The 21137-nt window shown below is 31.1% G+C and overlaps 3 protein-coding genes across 3 annotated transcripts; 2 read left to right on the top strand and 1 right to left on the bottom strand.

Moving 5' to 3' along the window:
- Positions 1-1028: 1028 nt before the first annotated feature.
- On the top strand, positions 1029-5647 carry LOC102666641 (uncharacterized). Its single transcript, XM_014761929.2, has 7 exons — positions 1029-1295; positions 1418-1618; positions 2043-2321; positions 2602-2704; positions 3380-3498; positions 4200-4304; positions 4554-5647. Exons 1-7 carry the CDS (start codon positions 1107-1109, stop codon positions 5322-5324), a joined length of 1767 nt encoding a protein of 588 aa, XP_014617415.2. The 5' UTR covers positions 1029-1106; the 3' UTR covers positions 5325-5647.
- A 7972-nt stretch (positions 5648-13619) lies between these two features.
- LOC102666512 (putative disease resistance protein RGA4) lies at positions 13620-17252 on the top strand. Its single transcript, XM_006573865.4, has one exon. The coding sequence runs from the start codon at positions 13732-13734 to the stop codon at positions 16978-16980; it is 3249 nt and encodes a 1082-aa protein (XP_006573928.1). The 5' UTR covers positions 13620-13731; the 3' UTR covers positions 16981-17252.
- Positions 17253-18450: 1198 nt separating this feature from the next.
- LOC102666231 (uncharacterized) lies at positions 18451-20914 on the bottom strand. Its single transcript, XM_006573864.4, has 3 exons — positions 20415-20914; positions 19163-19224; positions 18451-19136 (listed from the first exon to the last, which is right to left on the bottom strand). Exons 1-3 carry the CDS (start codon positions 20912-20914, stop codon positions 18598-18600), a joined length of 1101 nt encoding a protein of 366 aa, XP_006573927.2. The 3' UTR covers positions 18451-18597.
- Positions 20915-21137: the final 223 nt, after the last annotated feature.

Genomic DNA, 21137 nt, shown 5'->3' with positions numbered 1-21137 from the left:
AATTTTAGTTTGATTTTTTCCCGTTATGCTTGTATATGGTCCACTTTTGTTAATAAAAGAGATATTTAATCTGGGACAATTGAGAAAAGGAAAAGTGTTGGAGTGTGAGTTGAAAGAAAACTAGTATTAATTTTCTTTCTTCCCAATCGTGCCAATTTGAAATGAATATCTATTGGGAAGATTGATGATTAAGCATTGGTCTTACATATTGATGCTTAATTAAGAAGACCTCAAGATGCTTTTGAAGTGGTCCGAAAGGTCATTAGATGTAGAGATTGAATAGTGATATTTGATTGGCTATGATTATTTTGTGCACAAATAAAAAAAACTTTTGATATATTTCCCTCAAGTTTTGGCTTATATATCAGAAGTTATTTAGAAGCAAGAAAGTCTTTTCTTTAACTTATAAATGACAATAATATTAAGGTGCATATCAAATTTCTTATGAGAAGCCACGTTTCTCAAAATTTCAAATTCTGTTTTATACAAATTTTGATTTTTGTGCTTTTCTTAAACTTTGTTGTTGCTTCTGAAGTTATAAAACTATTTGAAACACCTTTTAATGTTTGTACTAAGTCAAGTTTGTTTATTTCATATTTTAATTATAATACAATTTATATATATATATATATATATATAAAAGTATTTGTTTATTATAAATTTTAGTTGTGTAAAATAATATGGTTAAATATGTTTTTTATCTTTATAAAATATGAAAAATTGATATTTTATTTTTGTAAAAAAAATTGTTCATCTTTTTTTGATCTCGTAAAGTTTAAATATATGATTTTTGTTGCAGAAAAAAGTTCGGATAAATTTAACATAGTGTAACAATTTGAAAAATAATATTAGATGATTTAGGATTACTACTTTTAAAGGAATTGTGGAGCTATTGAATGGACTACCCTAAACCTTAAAAGAATATTTTAGAGTGTGTTTCTAGAACTCTTTTTATAATTATTTACCAAAAAACCAAGCTTCTTGTGTCCTATAAGGCCACACTCACCTTGGCACTTGAGACTCCAACACCACCGAAATCTTTGTTCTTTCTTGTTCCATTTTCCCAAACTTCCTTCACTCTTTGTTTGCTTTCTCAATTTTGGAAAATGATAACGTCGATAGTGGTTAGGAAGGCCGCCGGAAAGCTTGAAAAGAGGCCAGCCGAGGCGCCCAAAACATTGATGGACACAGTGCTTACGTTAGCAGAAGCCATAAGGTTCGGTTACGCCGAGACACTGGGCAAATGGCACCTCTTTGATTTGCCAAGAGCTATCCTTTACTCTATCATGGACAAGGTCCATTTCCAACTTCCTACTTATTATTTATTTATATTTTTATAGTGGATATTAATTTATATATACGTGCAAGCTATTGATTCATAATTAGTGTCGTTATTGGGTGTGATCGACGATTATAGCGTAAGAAAACAGTTACAATCGAATGTAGCGAAAGAAGTGATTGTGTGCAACTCACAGACCCCGAAATATTAAAGGAGTTGTATGAGCTGAAAAGATGCTTGACACTGACCATGCTTTTCAGCAAAAAACGGTTTCGTACGTTTTTATTCGCTGCTCAATTCGCCAAGGACGATGTCCTCCTAAGGAAGAAAAAAGCTCGGGTAAGTTGGCTTCTTATAACTTGTTCCCTTGATATATAATGTTTTACAAACAATGAAAATATATAATAAGGAAAGCTATGGATATATCATCATGCTAATTGACGCTTAAAAAGAGAAAAGTGTAAATATGATAATTGAAATAACACAATAGAAAAAGAGATGATATAAGCGAAATAATATGATATATATATAAATAGTAAGTGTTAATATTTAACTTGTGATATTGAGATGTCTGCCTACAATTACTCTAAAAAAAACAAGATGTTATTATATATTTTCTTCTTTTTTTTTTTCATTTTTAAGCATGTGTGTGTATTTTCTTTTATCATCTTACTTTCAGCCGAAAGTGTTTCAGTATGATTGGGGTCACCTTTTGTTTTGTATCCAGGTCCCAGTTTAACTGAATTAATTTGTTTGTGATCAGATTCTAAAGCCGGCTTTCACAGTTATACGTGATAAAAAATCAAAATGTTTGTTTGTGTTCATCCGAGGAACTCGTAGCATAAAAGACACTCTGACAGATGCAATCGGTGCTCCCGTTTCCTTCAATCATTATATTTGCAGTGATGGTGAGCTGAAGAGGAAAAACGAGGTTGCAGGACATGCACACCGTGGTATGGTTGCTGCAGCTGGTTGGATTAAAAAACACTGCACTCCTATACTACTTGATGCTCTTCGTCGATACCCTGATTTCGAAATCAAGGTATATATTGTTAGCCTGTTACTAGAAATTAAGTCTTTTGGAAGAACATCAATTATAATACCCACACACCCAGTAATGAAAAATTGGAAAATTATTGTATTCTCTTCTTCTTTCCCATTTCTTTATTCTTTACTTTATGTTTTCACTTTAAATGCCATATTCTTGCTTCAACATTTCATAAATTAAAATTATGTATTAATCTTTTTATTTTAAGTATTTAACTCAACCGATATTTGGCCCTTTTTTTTATATTGTTATATTTATAATAATCTTTCCATAGATCGTTGGGCACTCGCTTGGTGGTGGTACTGCTGCACTATTGACATATATGCTCAGAGAAATAAAGCAGTTCTCTTCATGCACTTGTGTCACGTTTGGCCCAGGTATGTGGTTTCTATACTACTTTAACTGACATTTAAAGTTTTAATTAGTTCGAGATTGAGCAACTAATTCAATAGGTACGAATCATAACATGATTTTTAATATTAACCATGTGTAGAATAGTTCCATAGTAGTCCCCGGCCGGTTCAGGCTAGGAGTAGTTCCATGGCCCAAACGATCGAACTTGAAACATCTTAGCAGTGAGAGAAAAAGAAAATAAAACTGATTCCCATAATAGCAGCCAACGAAATGAAAACAGTATGAGAATATATTAGGATCTCTCTAGGGAGTTAAAAACTATAATTATGGTAGCTACAAAATAATGTAAAATAGTGCGTTGTGTATATGTAGTGTGGCAAACTCAAATCTTGGATAGGTGAAAAATATAATATTTTTATTGAATTCTATCATGAGGAAAAACTGGACTACATATCTGACATTCCATGTGCTAAGTAGTGGGGCTAACTAAATTTGTATTGTAACCATCAATTTATGACAAATTATATAGAAAAATAATACCAGATTGTACCACAAAATGTCTAAGGAAGAGAAGAGAGAGAAAAAGAGAAAATGAGAGAAATCTGAACTATTGCAGATAATGACTAAATTTGTTTGAAGTCCAACAAAATGTCTAACATTATTGCTAAGTCCTTGATTCACAATTGTAATGATTGCAGCTGCTTGTATGACATTGGGATTAGCCGAATTCGGGAAGCCCTTTATCACTTCCATTATAAATGGTTTTGATATGGTGCCTACATTGTCAGCTTGTTCTGTTCATGATTTCATTTCCGAGGTGCTCAAACTACTTCTCCCAACCTAAGATGGTTTTGGTAAATATAATGTAAATTAGGAGTGTTAGTAAAATATTTTTTAATATGCTTTTTTGCAGAAAAATTATTAAGTGAATTAAGATTATTATGATATATAATCAATTTTTATTGATTTTTTCTTGTAATAAAAAAACTTACATACATTTAATAGATATTTAGTGTGAGACTATGGACACATGCTGATTGATTTTATCTGCCTAATATTTTCTCCTTTCTAATATATTCTTAATTTATTATTATCTGTGGTCGTAAGAAATAAGTGATAATGTATTTTACACTAACTTATTTCTTATAAAAAGGATTAATATATTATATAAAATTTAATATAAATTATAAATAGATGAAAGTACTAAATTTATAAAATTAATTTTATATTACCTATAATTTTTTATAGATTTTTTTATCCACTATTAATATTACAAGAAATATACATGACAAAAATAATTAATATTAGATTAAAAAATTAAAATGATAATTATTTGGAATAAATTTTTTTCTTAATTATAATGAGTAATTAACGAGATGGAGTGAGTAATAAAGAGTGTATTTTCTAACATTTCTGTCTTTCATTTCCAGTAACGTTATCGGTTAGAAAATAGTTTGTTCTTTGCTCCAGTTTGCTTTAAGCAGGTCTTAACATAAATATTGAATTAATAATTTACAGGGTCTGATTAAGCGTAAAAAAATCCTAAATGCTGCTCGTAACGCAGTTGTATCTCGCTTACCATTTGCATCTACTGCGAAAGCCATTGCAGCCCGTGGCTCTCAGGTACCTAGTTTCAAGCTCCCTTGTTTATGTGTGAGTGGACATTATATTCACTAAGATATATATATATATATATATATATATATATATATATATATATATATATATATATATATATTAACAAATGCTACTGCTCTGGCCGTTTTTATAATTATATATATCTCCTTTAATTTTTGCATACAAATATTTTCATATATAATATACATGTTTTAATTATCTTACATGCATAGAGATCCTTGTTTATACCTAAAGGTTGTGATGAAGAACAAGCAAAGAACTCGGTCATTGTTACCCTGGTCCCGACGTAAGAATACTGAGGCATTGGCAAGCTCTAAATCAGAGAACTTGGCTGAAGCTTGTCGATCAATCGAGACAAGTTGCGAATTCGAAGTGGCTGAAGAGACGAGTGATGAGGACGACGGATCTAAATCCTCTAGTGAAGAATCTGATGATGATGAAGAGGAACAAATCTTATCTGCTACTCAGAACATTACTAATCAGAATATTTCTGAGGATGAATTGTTGAATCAAGTCAAGGGGCTTGAACTAGAGACCGAGGATGATATCCCTAACACTCATGCGCAGGAAAAAGAAGCAACCACAACCAAAGACTTTACTACTCTGAATATTTCCGAGGATGATATCCCTAACATTCATGCGCAGGAAAAAGAAGCAGCCACAACCAAAGACATTAATATTCATGCTAAGGAAAAAGAGATCGTTGATCATGTTGTTGATGATGAAGAAAGTGGTGGTTCTGACAACTTGGGTAGACACCCTCTTTATCCTCCGGGAAGGGTCATGCACATTGTTCCCGCACTTTCGTCTGAAAATTCTAAATCAAACCACAATGATCCTGATGAGAAGAAGCAGGTCTTCTTATATAAAACGTCTACAGAGTTGTATGGGAAGCTTAGACTTTCAAGAGGGATGCTACTTGATCATTACACGAGCAATTATCTGAAGATGTTACAGCAATTTATCGATCAACTTGAGAAAGAGAAGTTTCACTATGGTGGATGATGAGCCAAACAATAGCATATGGCATTAGTTATAAGGTACTAAACTACTAGCTAATTGGCTCGTGGTGCATTAGATTTAAGATTGTCATGTTTGTTGTGTGTTTGAATTCTAAGGCTTAACCTAGCACTTTGTAGTGTGTTTGAATTCTAAGGCTTAACCTAGCACTTTGTAGTTTTTAGTAACTCCTGTTTGTTTTGGTGAGTAGGTTTTCTAAACAAAAGATTCGTTGGTCGGAGGGTTGATACCAGGGGAAGAGGGTTGGTGTATGTCATTTCTAGTATGAGAATTGAGAAATAACATCCCTATTGTTTTAAGGGTTTTATGTCATGTAAGAATAAAATGATAAATTAAACCCGACAAAAAAAAGTTTAATTTATCTATTTTTTATTGTTAAATTTATCTAAAATTTAATGCAATCAAAAGAAATTAGATGATTCGTATTTATCTTAATTTTCTTTAGCATATTTTAGAATATAAAACAAAAATTGTTACTAAATTTAAGTTTTATAATTTAAAAAATGGAAAACTTAAAGTTGTAAATTATTCATTAATTTCGAAAGGGAGACACGGGAGAAAGATATATGCAACTGAGGAGAGAAAAACAACATTTTTAAAATGTTGAAAAAATTATTCTACCTTTATAAATGTTTTTGTAGGATAGATGGGAGTATTTTAAAATAGTCGTAAAAATTATTAAATTTTTAAAATAATTTTATGAATTGATTGGATTATTTGATTAAATCAATCATAGATATATTTTTTAAATTATCAAACAATAGATTTTATGTGTTTATTGAATTAATCATGGATGTAATATTTTTTTTAAAATAAATTGTTTTAGATATATCTATTATAATTTAAATGGATTTTTATCAAATCTAACAATTTCATGTATCAGATAAATGGAAGTCTAACCTAGCGTGGCATTTAAAATAGAAGAGTCTTAAAAAATAATTTCTAACACGAGAAATCATTAGGTAGTTTAAGATTGAGTTGATCCTTGTTAATCTCCACATAACATATAAATATGTTATATTTATTATTTTCTCATAAATTATAGAATTTGAGAATTTATGGCTAAGGATTGATGTAGACGATAGACATGTGGTAGTTCTTAATTTATTGATAATTTTGTGTCTAACACAATTATTATTATTATTATTATTATTATTATTATTATTATTATTGATTAAAAATTATAAAATTTTATTAAATAAGATATAAGACTTATAAGATTTTATCATTATATTTTTAATAAATTTCAATCAATAAAAGAGAATATTTGAATGTATATAACAAAATGCATTACTAACAATATTCTTAGAATAATGAAGATCTTAATATATTTTTATCGTAACTACATATTTAAGATTTAAACTCAAAATTATTAATTAAGTTTTAATAATTTCATCAATTGATTCGCACATATTAGATATTATTGAGATTTTAATAATTGATATAAAAAAAAATGACTTTATCATGCTGTGGGCAATGGAGAGATATATAAATTTAACATTTATCTTAATTATATTTTAAAAGCATAAAATTATTTTATTTTATCATTAAATTAAAGTAACTTAATAAAGCATTAATAGAAATCATAATATTGTAGCAACTTTTTTTTTAGTTCTTATTTTTTTTAAAAAAAAATCCATTTTAGAGTAGAGTATCATATATTCAACTCTGTCAAGGAAGGAAATCAAAGTGCATATAAATTTTAGTTTGGTGAAAGTGAAATGATGAAGAAATTAATAGGATGGAAAGGGAAGAAAATTATGAGAAATAGAAAAGTAAATGTGTTTGGAAAGTAAAAAATGAGGTCGGGAAAATGAAAAAGGTGTGAGATTTCCACTTTTATTTTTCTCCTAATCCAAATTAAAATGAATGATAAAAATGAAGAGTTGGGTTAAATAATCAATTATCATTCTCATAATCTATTATCTACGCTCATGTGCATGAAATGCAATGTGATAATTGATTATCACAATATTTTTATTTTTATTTCTCTCTCATATTTCTTCTTTATTTTCCTAAACTAAACATTTTTATTTTTGCTATATTTCTCATCTAATGTCATTCAGTCTAACTATTTTTGTTTTGTCAATTTTAATCTCATCAACCTTATTTTTCAAATATATATATTTTCTTCCTACCAAACACTTGCTTGGTCTAATGGTTACATCACATGTAATATGATCATAGCATAAGCAAATTCATCGTCATCTTTCTATGGTTTGCTTACGTTTCCTCCAGCTGGCATGTTTAGTTTATTAATTAGGTTGTTAAGTTTATGGCAATCTATTGTCACGTTATAAATTATAATATAGTAGTATAAAATATAATATTTCTTTGGTACATAGTATAATACTCCCTTAGCCTCTCTCAAACTTTAGTAACTCATCAGAGGTGAATTTTATTAGGAGATAGAGAAGTCATGTCGATCATGCTTTAGCAAAGAGAATCAAGATTATATGCTTCCAGCCATATTTTCAATGTTATACCTACTTGTATCTTTTCTATTATTATGAATGAAATGGAGTAAATGTTTTTTTCTGTAAAAAATGTATAATACTGCCTCCGGAGTATATAATTTGAAGAGTAGGATTTTGACTCTTCATTTTTAATTAGACACTTTTTAACATTTTTCTCTTTCTTTTGGTCTTATATTTTGTATATTAGTTTTGTAATTAATATAAAATTATTTTTTAATTATCTTAATTATATCCAATTTAAATAAGATTATACTTGATTCAAATAAGATTGTCTTAAGTGAATGATACCTATAATCTAGTCAAAAAAGTTATTGCCTTTTATCTTTATTTCTAAATTAAATTAATTTTTTTTAAAGAAGTCATAATAATTAAAAACAATTTATATCACTCTTTAAGTTATTTAATAAATTTAAAATACAATTTATATATTTAAACTTATTTATTATAATCTTTAGTTATAATATAATACTAACAAAGTCTAACACACTTAATAAATAATTTGATTCTTTAAGTATGTTCACAAGGAATCAATTTTTTAGTCACTTACATAGATAACAATTTGTTGAAAGACGTAAAATCAATTTAGTAATTTCTAGGCCGCGGCCTCGATGTATTATTAGTCTCATGGCTACAAGTTATGGGTATATGTAGTTCAAAAAAAATCTTTAATTATAAATAGTTTATATTTTCAAAAAGTAATTATTTATTATAAATTTTAATAATATAAAAATCAATATTTATGTTAACAACATTGTTTTCTTAACATTTAATAAAAATATTGATAAAAACTTTTGATAACTTTTAAAAAAAATCAAATATGAATATATTATTAATATGTTTATATGATATTTTATCAAATGTTGTATATAATCTATGTCTATGTCGCTAAAATTTTTAGAAACATGAGTGTTATATATATATATATATATATATATATATATATATATATATATATATATATATATATAATATTTGATAAAATATTACAAAAATATATTAGTAACATTTATTTGTAGTTGACGATATTTTTAAATATTGTTAAAAGTTTTTAGCAATATTTCTACTTAGTATTAGATAAAAATAAAATGGAACTAAAAGTAATAGAATGTTTCATTTAGAGATCTTAGTCATTTTTTGTATGAATCCCGCAATGTCATATCACTCTCAATATTTCCTTCATTTCTTATTCTAATAATATATGTTATTTTGAGATCTTAAATGATTTTTGTACATCCTACAAAAATTGAATGCAAATCAATTTTATAAAAATAAAGACTAAACAATCAATTTTTGTTTGAAAAGCATACCGAGATGTGGATAGTTCTTCTACAAGATTAGATCTTAGAACTAAAATTTCCTTATATTATTTTTTATTGGAAATGTTAAAGATCAGATGTATAATAGTACATACATTAAAATACTACCTTTAACTACGATTAAAAGAATGACTATCCAAAATTTTCGGGTCAAGTGATTAATATGTAACAAATGAGCACAGAACAGTGGAAAATATATAAATAATCCCACCGTTGCTTACAAGTTACTACTATACTACAAGTATTATATTTGACCAATGCATCACTGGCAAACGCTCAAGCTTCACAATGTGCAAGGTCTTTCTTAAAGTTTTATTAACGTTAGTAAGTATTTTATTGTAGCATGAATATTGGATAGTGCGACAATCTATACGTATGTCTTTCTCCATTTTTTATAATTAATATAGCTGTTTCTTCGTACTTTGAAGCATTTTCTATATGGTGGTGTGTGTGAGCCTTTGGATTCCATATGGGAAACATTTTAAAATTATTTCACCTTAGTTTGTCATGAATAACTAATTGCTAGTTTACCGCATTAGTTTTTCATAATATAAATAGTTATATAGAATAAACTATGCACAGTACTTAAAAGTATTTAGATTTTTTTTAAAAAAACTAATGTGCTTTAACAGGATAAAAATTAAATCAAATTTAATGTGTAATATATAAATAATAAAATATAAACTTAACAAAATTAATAAATATTATTTTACTTTTAATAAAAATGTAAATTAAAATATTAAAAATATAAATACTCAAAGTATTAAACCTTTTAATTTTGGAAAATTTTATAAATCAATTTTCAATAATGGTATATTATTTTAATTATATTTATAAATATTTCTAGTACATTTTCCATATTTTATTAGTTAATATTAATTAAAATTTGAAATATCAATTAAAATTTAAAATATTAATTAAAAAATAAAGAAAATTAAAAAACATTAAACTTAAAAATTTAAATAAATATAAAATGAACATATATATTTTCAATAATAAACCATTAATAATGAGAGGTTAGAAAATATTTATTTATAAATAATGCTTATATATACTTCTTCCATCCCTAAATATAAGACACTACTTTTGAAATTTCTTTGTCCTTTTTCATAACTTTTCTAACTAACTCATGCATTAATTATTTTTTACGAAAATATCCTTAATTCTTTTAGTACATAAATAATAAATGCTATAATTAATTGTCTCTTTTCCTCTCTTGTGAGAATTGGAGAATTTAGAATTTAGTTTTAAAATTTAAAACTTCACTACTATTATTCTCTTTTCATACAGTGATTATTTAAGTTAAAATTAATTAAGTTGAAAAAAGTGATATAGTTAGCCCTAATAATATTTAGAAAATTTTAGAAAAATATTATAATTATAAAAAAATTATTATAACTAAATTAATTACTTTCATGTGAATTAGTTATAAGTGTCTTATATTATATTTACGGATGAAGTGAGTTTATATGAACCCTTTTAATTAATATCAAATTCTGATTTAGTTAAAAAATATTTTTTTTGGTGAATTAAAAAAATACTATTATATATTTTAAAACTATTTTTGATTTACTGAATAAGTTTAAATATTTTCAAATTGATTCGTCGTTAACAGTACTCCACCATTTTAAATATTTGCGATGATCATTATTACTTCACCAAATGTGAATAGTGGTAGAAACATTTGAATAATGCACTGAAGCATGGATATTGAATAGCGCGACAAATCTCTACGTGTCTGTCTTCGTTCTCTTTAATCGAAATAGTTGTCTCATTGAGAGTGTATCTCTTTCATTTTTTCAATCAATATAGTAGTCCGATCCCTTGGCTCTCTTCGTACTTCGTCGTTTTGTACTGTAGTACAGTATTTTCTATATGGTGCCAGTGTGAACCTTTGGATTCCAATCCATATGGAAAACAATTTAAAATTATTTCATGTTATGTTATGCAGTTTTCGGGGAAGGCATACATGGATTGAACTAACAGGGGAAGGAATCACCTTCTAATGGGTATTAACTGGTATAATTGCTTATTAAATGCTTGTACTAGGTTTTGTGTGAACTGTGAACGCATAGAAGAACGTTAAGCATGGTGGTTACAGGTTAGAATATTGCAGTCACTTGCTTATTAAATGGTATAATTGCTATTTAAATGTTTGTATTAGATTTTGTGTGAACAGTGAACGCATAGAAGAACGTTAAGCATGGTGGTTATTGATTAGAATATTGCATGTCACTTGCCTATTAACTAGTATAATTGCTTATTAAATGCTTGTAGTAGGTTTTGTGCATGTGATGGTGAAGTGTAAGCGCATAGAAAAACGTTAATTAAGTATGGTGGTCAGAATGCATATGGTTGCAGAAACGACAATTGTCCATGCACGTGGACGTACAGTTATCGGATGAATTAAAAAAAAAAAAACGGAAATGCACAATTTGTGTGTTTTGAACGAAGAGCAGAAGTTGTTTGGTACCTTTAAGCATTGGGGTACGAGGCTAGGATTTCATATTTAAAACATTTTAAAAATTCTTTCATCTTACATAGTTTGCAGAATTGTCATGTGCAAGCAATCAAATTTAAATTAACATGAATTTTGAATTAACATAGGGAAACGCTGTTAACAGTTTATTAAATGCTTGCATTAATAAGAATTTTGTGAACACTGAACACACACATTGATGCACTTTAAATAAAATAAATTAAGTGTGCGTTTCACTGCATTACAAAAATTAACATGAATCTTGATTCAACATAGGGAAACACTATATTATTAAATGATTGTAGTATTAGATATGTGTTGTGTGAACTCTGAACACACTCATTGATGCACGTTAAAATAAAATAAACTAATTAAGTGTGTGTGTTTGACTGAATTACAAAATTAATTTCTCTTATTATAGATCGATCAGATTTTTTATTTATTTTTTAAAAGCTAAAGTGAATAATTACAGTTCGCATTTTAATATAAACTTTGAGTGAAACTAATTAGCCTTAAAAAATAGGTACTTAAATACTATGTTTTTAGTTGACCTTTAAATGTGAGTTATTTTTATTAATCATTCAAATTTAAAGTTATTTTTTTCCCTAGAATCCGTAAAACATTTTTTTTCTTTTTTTAAAGTGTGAATCAAACAAGGAAATACAAAATTCATAATTTTTATAGTTTTTATTGTCATAATTTGATTTTTTATTATATATTTTAAAGTAGGATTTTCTGGTGATTTAAAACTGTTAAAATGAAATCAATAAAAAAATAAAACAATTTTTAAAGCAATTAATGATTTTTAATTTTTTTACTAACTTGATTATCATATTTTTTTAATCACCAAAAGTGTACTTCAAAATAAAAAAATTAAATTTTTGTGGTAAAAAATTGTCACATTTCTTATTAGATATTTGACTCATGTTGTATATAAGGATTAAAAAGAGTATTTTTGAAAAATTCAAAGACTAAAAAATAACTTTAAATTTAGAGAACTAAAAAAATGATTCAAAGATTAAAAATATGAGTGAAATTAATTTAAGTAATATTCTCACGAAAGTTTACAAACAATTTGATCAAACTATTTTTATTTATTTTAAAGAAACTAAAACTACTGACATCCTTTTAGAATGTGTATATATGCATATGAAAGAATATCTTGTCACTTGATCAGTATAATAAATAATCAATTAAAAAGACTGCAAGCATCATATTTTTTGACACATTCTTTCTAATATATACTCTATTATTGATTAAAAGATATTGAAAGTTAACATGAGAAGAGAGAATCATTAAATAACAACATCCACAAAATTATAATTTTTAATAAATTTCAGTGAATTATAAAAAAATATTCCAAAGAATATGTTAAAAAATATGTTTCTAATATTTTTTATTAATTAAATTCGATTTTAACTCCAACGATAGTTTAATAACTTTTTATGGCAGTTACTCTACTTTTTTATTTGCTGATTTTTTATTCGTTACTCTATATTAAATTTGAAATAATGTAGACACAATATCGAGTCATTAATTAATATAAGCTAAAATATATTTTTAAGACATCCATTTTAATCCTTCGTATATTAAATTTGAGTTAATTTTACCCTTGTAAAATAATAACAATTTATTGATATTCAACGTGTGAAACTTATTTCATTGATTCCGCATAAAATTATATACTCCCGCCGTTGCGTGCAACATTTCAAATGGCATGGATTATCTATTCCTATAATTCTTCCGACAATGGCCGTGATAGGTCGCATCCACAAAGCATTGACTGTTTGTTTTTTTATCAGCACAAAGCGTTGGCTGTTGCATTATTTTGAGTACCAACTATACACAAAAATTTCATTATTTTAAGTGTTTCTTGAATATCTCTTATTTCTATTTGTTATCACATTAAAAATCTTATTATATTCACGTAACATTTTTCTATTTTGAGTGGTATTATATTCGTTTAAATCGAGAGAAGAATAGAATAATAAGTAATTGGTGATTACACGATCGTTAAGTCTCTGATTTCTTATTCTCTTGTTCTCACCAACAGTGTCTGCCTACTTCTTTCTCGCAAGCAAAAACCATTCATCCACTCCACTCAGAGCACAAACAAAACAATGGACGTAACTATTCTTGCCGATGCCATATCCGACATCCTAGGACGCACTGGCTCCTCCCTTGCACTCCCAAAGGAGAATGTTAAAGAGTTTGAAGATGTTCTCAGAAAGATCAATGACGTGGTTCACAAGGCCAAGCAGAACAACTCCCTAGACCCCAATGTTCTGCTTTGGTTGAAAGAGGTCAAGGACAAGGTCAACGACTTGAACGATTTGATGGATGATCTCCCTCACAAGCAGGGAAACGCTGCCATAATATCGCTCATCAAAACTGGCCAAAGCATGGTGCATCGTCACAAAGTCACACAACAACTCAAGAAAGCTACTGGGCTGCTCAAAAGCTTCGCAACGGAGGGAGAAAAATTGTCCTTCACCCAAGAAGCAAAGAAGAACGAGAGAAAGCTGAAAGATATAAGCGGGGACAAATTTGTAGCGGTTGGCAGAGAAAATGCTAAGAAGGAGATTGTAGATCAACTCAAGCTGTTTGTGAAAAACAGTGGAAACGGTGCTGTTTCTTTTCCTGTGGTTACCATTGTAGGGGTCGCGGGAATAGGGAAGACTAAACTTGCTCGTCTCGTTTGTGAGGACGAGGAAGTCAAAGCCCTTTTTGGGTCACCAACTTGGGTTCAGGGAAACCATGAAACCTTCGACGTGGAATCCGTCGCAACATGCGTCACTAAAATAGTTGACCAGGGAAATCGCTTCCTTCTTGTGGTGGATGGTTTGAAAGATGAGGAAAGTCTCCAGAAGTTGCAGCGCAAATTAGCGTGTGTTAGTGGGGTGGTACTCGTAACTACACGCAACAATTTTGTTGCCAACAACATTGCTGTCAGTGGTGCGGTTAAACCATATGCTTTGCAAGGGCTTAACCAAGACGAGTCATGGTTACTGTTTCAGCAAATTCGTGGACAAGGTTCAAGCAACATCAAAGAAGATGTAGAACGGCAGATAGTGTGGGAATATTGTGGTGGAGTCCCTATGAAGATAGCAACTGCAGCAAAGTTGATAAAATGTAGTGAATCATCATTTTTCAGAGATAAGTTGGAGGAGGAGTTTCTACAAGAGCTGAAGTTTACCTATTACCACCAACTTTCCATGCATCAGAAGCTGTGCTTTGTTTATTGTTCATTGTTTCCTCAAGACCATGTGATAGAGGCTGAGAAATTAATTCATCTCTGGATGGCGGAAGGGTTTCTTTCTCGGAACCTTTGTTCCGATCCGCAAGAGTTTGGCTGGGCGTGTTTCAACGACTTTGTTCCTTTCGTTTTCGAGGAGACGGGGAGAGACGAATTTGGTGTTGTGAAGAGCTACAAGATGAACCGTTTAATGCATGAACTGGCGAGGATTGTTGCATGGGACGAGAATATCGTAGTGGATTCAGATGGGAAAAGAGTTCACGAGAGAGTGGTGCGAGCTTCCTTTGATTTTGCGTTGGATGTTCAGAGCGGAATTCCTGAGGCTTTGTTCGAGAAAGCGAAGAAACTGAGGACTATTCTTTTGCTGGGAAAAACAAACAAATCTCGGCTTCCACATGAGGTGAAGATGGCCACGTCAACTTGCGATAAAATCTTTGACACGTTCAAGTGTTTTCGCGTGTTGGATCTCCATGATTTGGGGATTAAGATGGTACCGAGCTCTATTGGGGAACTGAAGCACTTAAGGTATCTCGATCTTTCCCATAATAACATAGAGAAGCTTCCTAGTTCAATCACCAAGCTTGTCCACTTGCAAACGTTGAAACTTTCTCAATGTCATGTTCTCAAAGAGTTGCCGAAGGACTTGGAGGATCTAAGTTGCCTCATGCATCTGTACTTGGAGGGGTGCCTTGATCTCACTCACATGCCACGAGGGATAGGCAAGCTGAGTTCTCTACAAACATTGTCACTTTTTGTGCCTAGCAAGAACCACCACATGGGAGGCCTTAAGGATCTCAATAAGCTCCGAGGGAACTTGGAAATTTTGCATCTGGAGCAGTTGAAGTTATCTGCCTCGAACGCCACAGATAAGTATGTGAGAGATAAAAAACACCTTGATTGTTTGACTTTAAGATGGGATCACGAGGAGGAAGAGGAGGAAGAAAAAGAGAAGGAGAAAGGCAATGTTGTTGTTGATGACAAAGACAAGAAGTCACTGGATTCTCTTGAGCCAAATCAAAGTCTGAGAGTGTTATGTGTTGTGGGGTACTACGGTAACAGGTTTTCAGATTGGCTTTCTTCAATGCAATGCCTTGTTAAGTTTAGCTTGAATGATTGTCCCAAATGCGTATTTATCCCACCACTTGATCACCTCCCACTCCTTAGGGTTCTTGAACTAAGAAGGTTGGACTCTCTTGAATTCATTAGTGCTGATGCTGAAGGCTCCTCTTCCTCTACATTTTTTCCATCATTGAAGGAACTTACAATCTCTGATTGCCCTAACCTCAAAAGCTGGTGGGAAACTCCAAAGCGGGAAGACGATAGACCATTCTTTAATTGCATTTCTAAACTGCATGTTCAATGCTGCCCTAATCTGCATTGCATGCCTTTGTATCCTTTTCTTGATGAAGAGTTGGTGCTTGTGGATTCCAGCGTAAGGTCAATGAGGGATACAGTGCATGCTAAAACTTCATCAGAAGACTTCATTCCTTTGTCAAAATTGAAGTCCATGCTAATTGCGCGCATTACAGAAACTCCACCACCGAGATGGCTTAAAAGCTTCATCTCCCTTGAGAACCTTCAAATTCGAGATTGCCATAAGTTAAAGTGTCTACCCGAAGGTTTCAAGTCTTTGAGCTCACTCCAGAGTCTTACCATTGAGAGATGCCCGGAACTTGATCTTGACAAATCCAAGACTGAATGGGAGGGTCTGAAGCACCTTCGTGTTCTGACGATAAAGGAAATTCCAAAACTCAATTCTCTTCCATGGGGTCTTGAGGATGTTACCTCTTTGCAAGAGCTCGGGCTTTATGAATGCTCTTACTTGAGTTTTCTGCCACAGAGCATAGCCAAGCTCACTTCCCTTCGCAAGCTAGTGATTTCTAATTGCAAAAGCTTGGATTCACTGCCCAAAGAACTAGAAATGCTCAAGTATTTAAATACCTTGATCATCACGGATTGTCCCCGGTTAATGCCAAGGTGTCAGCCTGAAACGGGTGATGATTGGCCACAAATTGAACGTATAGAAAATATCGTGCTGAAGCAAAGTTCTCAAGACTTGAGGGACTTGTGGAGTCATGGAAGGACTGGTTTAGGCAAAGATTTCTACTTTTGAAAAGCAAAGAGTGGTTTACAAGAGATCCCTTCTTAAGAGAAGTATCTAACAATGCATATGCTCACTCACAATTCACAGTTCTAATTCAGCTTTGGTAAGTGAATTACAAATTGTTCTGGTTGCATGTAAGTTGTATGTTGTAACTTGTAACATCATCGTTTTTGCATGTTTTATTTTGTTTGAGAAATTTGTGCTAGGACAATAAAATAACAATTCTTTCTTTGGGTTTTTGTTACGGGTGATATTATTTATCTTGGATTATATTATACAATATTTCCTACAATTTTTATTTCTCTCTTTTATTATATATAAAGTTGTACATTTTTTTCTGGCTCTTACACTGTACTATATATTGCAATGATATTATTTTCAGGTTTTAAATTTGAAGAACAGAACCATGGAGGGAAAACATAATGGAGAACCAATACTCAATTCTATTGTCGTTATGAAACTGTAGTCCTTTTTAAAATGACTTATCTATTTCTGTCTTTGGGATTTTTTTATTATATGAAAAAATTATGTATTCTTTACTTTATTAGAACTAATTTACAGTTGTTATTTTCACAAATATAACAGTATATAACTCAAATAATGAGGGGAGCAGCAACATATTAGTTCAAACAAAACTGGATTTAAATCTCTAAAATAAGATTTTGGATTGAAACTTTTTGAACCAAAAATTGAGAGTTGAGATTCTAATACCAACAAAAAAATGAGAGATGTTAATGGAACCTTTATCTGCTAATTTTTCATATGCTCTCCTAAATTCATCTGCTAATTTTTCTTCTGTTATACGTACTATTCAAAAAACCTTGGATGTTTCCTTGGACTTTATTCTCTCTCTCACAAAGTAAAGATCAACAATCACAACAAAATTTTATCCCACAATAGCTTGATTTTGTGAAAATGATAATGTCTAATTAAAAAAAAAAATAGAAAATTGCTTACCATGCACACACACATACTGGATTCTGGAACCTTTACATTTTTGCACATATTGCATATATGTAGTTGCATTAATTGTCCTGTTTTTGCGCGAATTAAAGGGCTTACCACGTGTGTAGACTGAAAATATATATCATCAACAACAAAAGTTTTATCCCATGACTAGGATTGTAAAAATAGCATTTCCTATTTAAAGAAAATTGGATTGTTAAGTGATATTTTCATTTTAACCATTACAATTTTGCACAATATTGTATATAGGTTATCTAGTTTTTGCGCAAAAGGACTTACCACGAGCGTCTACTTTGTGAACATTTCAACGATAACAATAAAAGTTTTGTCCCAGTACGTAGGTTTGTGGAACTAATAGTGCCTATATATTTAAAGAAAAATATAAGTTTAAAATTAATATATAGTACGTTTTTTAATATCGCTAAGTGCATGTTATATGTTTTCATTTAACACCTTTTGAAGATAAGCAAATATATCAAATTTGAAGCACCTGTGTATGATCTCACCATTTTCTTAGCTAGATAACTCTACTATTATTACGATATCTTAATTATTTCTTCCTGCAGAATCCATTTGCCTCAGTCCCTGGTCCAAATACATATTGCCAACAACTACTCCAATGGCCTAGACTAGTCAATTAGCACTTACTCTAGGTTCCCTTCACTTGATATATGTTGCATTCATTGTAGAATTGAAAATCTCAAGGAAGAGGCGAAGCTGTGACGGTACTAGTACAATAACTGGAATACTCGCAAGTGACATGGCTGCTATTATGAGTCGTTGATATCCCTTCAGCATCATAGCAAGCGAAGCACAAAATGCTACCATCATTGCCACCACAGACAAGAAAAGGGTCACAAGGCCACAAAGTAACTTCAACGGCAGTGTCTTGAGGAAATCCTTCTCAGCATAACGCGACGTGAGGATCCCAATGAAGATCAGAACTGAAGTGGAAGAAGTAAAGAGAGATATTGCATCTGCTATGATAAACAAAGTGAATATGTGATCGTGTAAGAAGATGGGTGCTCCAGTTTCTTGATGGTTTCCACCGGGGACAGTGAAAGCCGCAGCGAACATGATGGTAGTGATGAGAGTACCCACAAGAGTGAAAGAACCAGCTGTGTCTTTTGCCCATTTCTCACCAGCTTTCACCATCTCCAGGTGGCTTTCACTGAACAGCTCGCGGGGCTTCTTACCATCTCCAGGTGGCTTTCACTGAACAGATCTGAATTTTTCTCTTCCTTACACTTGGGATGCACAATTTTCTCAACAACCTGAAGTAATAATCTGTCTTTTAGTTATACATAGGAGTAAAAATAGATAGAGTCGAACTAGATCTTCCTAGGCTTAAGTCTATCATTTTTAATCGTCAAAGACTTTTTAAAGGGATATGAGTCTTACCTACAAAAAAATCTGATTGTCAGACATATAAGCCTATCTAAGGACATAATTTGAGATAATTTAACACTGTTGGTAGTTTATTAGATGATAGTTGATAGTTGATAGTTTTAGAGAATTGTTTTAGAAAGAAGGTTATGTCATTGATTTCTTGGATGATCAATTACAACATACCAATTGCCTATTTATAAGCTTAAGTCACCAACCTCTCAATGATGGTGAATGTTTCTACATTACTTTAGGTCTTTCTAGAGTTTTCATGATAAATTAGTATCATGATAGTTCTAGATTCTTCTATCTTATACATACACTTATAATTTTAGATTGTTCTATCACATTCATACACATTATAGTTCTAGATTGTTCTACCATATTCATGACCACTATAATTCTAGGATATTATACTATTTTCATACATATTATATTTAAGAATATTCTAGAAATTTGTAACAATTTCAACACTCCTCCTTGATGCAAATTTCTGTGACTCCGAGTATAGGTCATAATTCTTTAAATCTTGGTCTCGGCAACGCCTTCATGAATATGTTTGTAATTTGATCTTCTGTTCTGCAGTAGTCAAGTTTGATCTCTTTAGTTGCTTTAGCTTCTCTGATAAAGTGATACTTGATTGCTATGTGTTTTGTTCTGCTGTGATGAACTGGATTCTTCGCCATTGCAATTGCTGATTTGTTGTCGCAGTTGATTTTAGTAGGCTCATCTTGTTATTCTCCCATGTCTTCAAGTATCCTACAAAGTCATATAGCTTGACTCGTTGCTTCAGCAGCTGCCACATATTCTGCTTCTGCTGTTGATTGTGCTACTATGTAGCTTGCTTCTTCGACGCCCAAGAGAACATTTCCGATCCTAGTGAGAAAGCATAGCCAGAGGTACTCTTCATGTCATCTGCCGAACCTGCCCAATCACTGTCGGTGTAGCCAAGTAATTTTGAGTTGATTTCGGTAGTATACCACATACCGAACTCTTTTGTTCCTTGTAGATACCTCAAAATTCTTTTTTATGCTCCAATATGTATTTGACTTGGGTTTTGCATGAATCTTGATAGAAGACTTGTAGTATACACTATGTCAGGCCGTGTAGCTTGAGACTTGATGTAAAGTGTAGGCTTACTCTTGCTCTTCCTGAATCCTCGATCCATGAAATACTGATCGATTCTGCTATACCATGCTCGAGGTGTTTGCTTCAAACCGTAGAGTGTTTTTCTTAGTCTTAACACTTTGCTTTCTTTGCCTTCGGACACAAATCCTTGTGGCTGCTCCACATAGATCTCTTCTTCAAGTACGCCGTTAAGGAAGGCGGATTTGACATCTAGTTGATGGATACTCCATCCTTTTTGTGACGCAAGAGCTATTAGAGCTCTTATGGTATCAAGACGAGCTACTGGTGCAAATGTCTCATTGTAGTCAATTCCGGGTTGCTGTGAGTAACCCTTAGCTACTAGTCTCGCCTTGTGTTTCTGTATGGTGCCATTAGGGTAGGTCTTATAGACCCACTTAACCCCAATGATATCTTTTCCATGGGGACGATTTACTAACTCCCATGTGTTGTTTTTCTCGGTCATCTGTATCTCTTTTTCCATTGCCTTGACCCATACTTCCTGCTTTGACGCTTCTTCAAAGCTTCCAGGTTCAAGTATGGCCAAGTTACAAGTTTCATATATGTCCACCAAAGATCTTACTCGTCTTGGAGTAGACTCTGGTGATGATAGTTCTTGATCTTGTTGTTGTGGTGGAGGTGAAGGTGGTTCACCTGGGTCTTCTTCCTCAGCTTCTTCTTGAGGTAGT

Source organism: Glycine max, chromosome 1 (genome assembly GCF_000004515.6).
Source record: "Glycine max cultivar Williams 82 chromosome 1, Glycine_max_v4.0, whole genome shotgun sequence".
NCBI classification, from domain to species: domain Eukaryota; kingdom Viridiplantae; phylum Streptophyta; class Magnoliopsida; order Fabales; family Fabaceae; genus Glycine; species Glycine max.
This window is presented reverse-complemented; position numbering and strand designations above follow the sequence as displayed.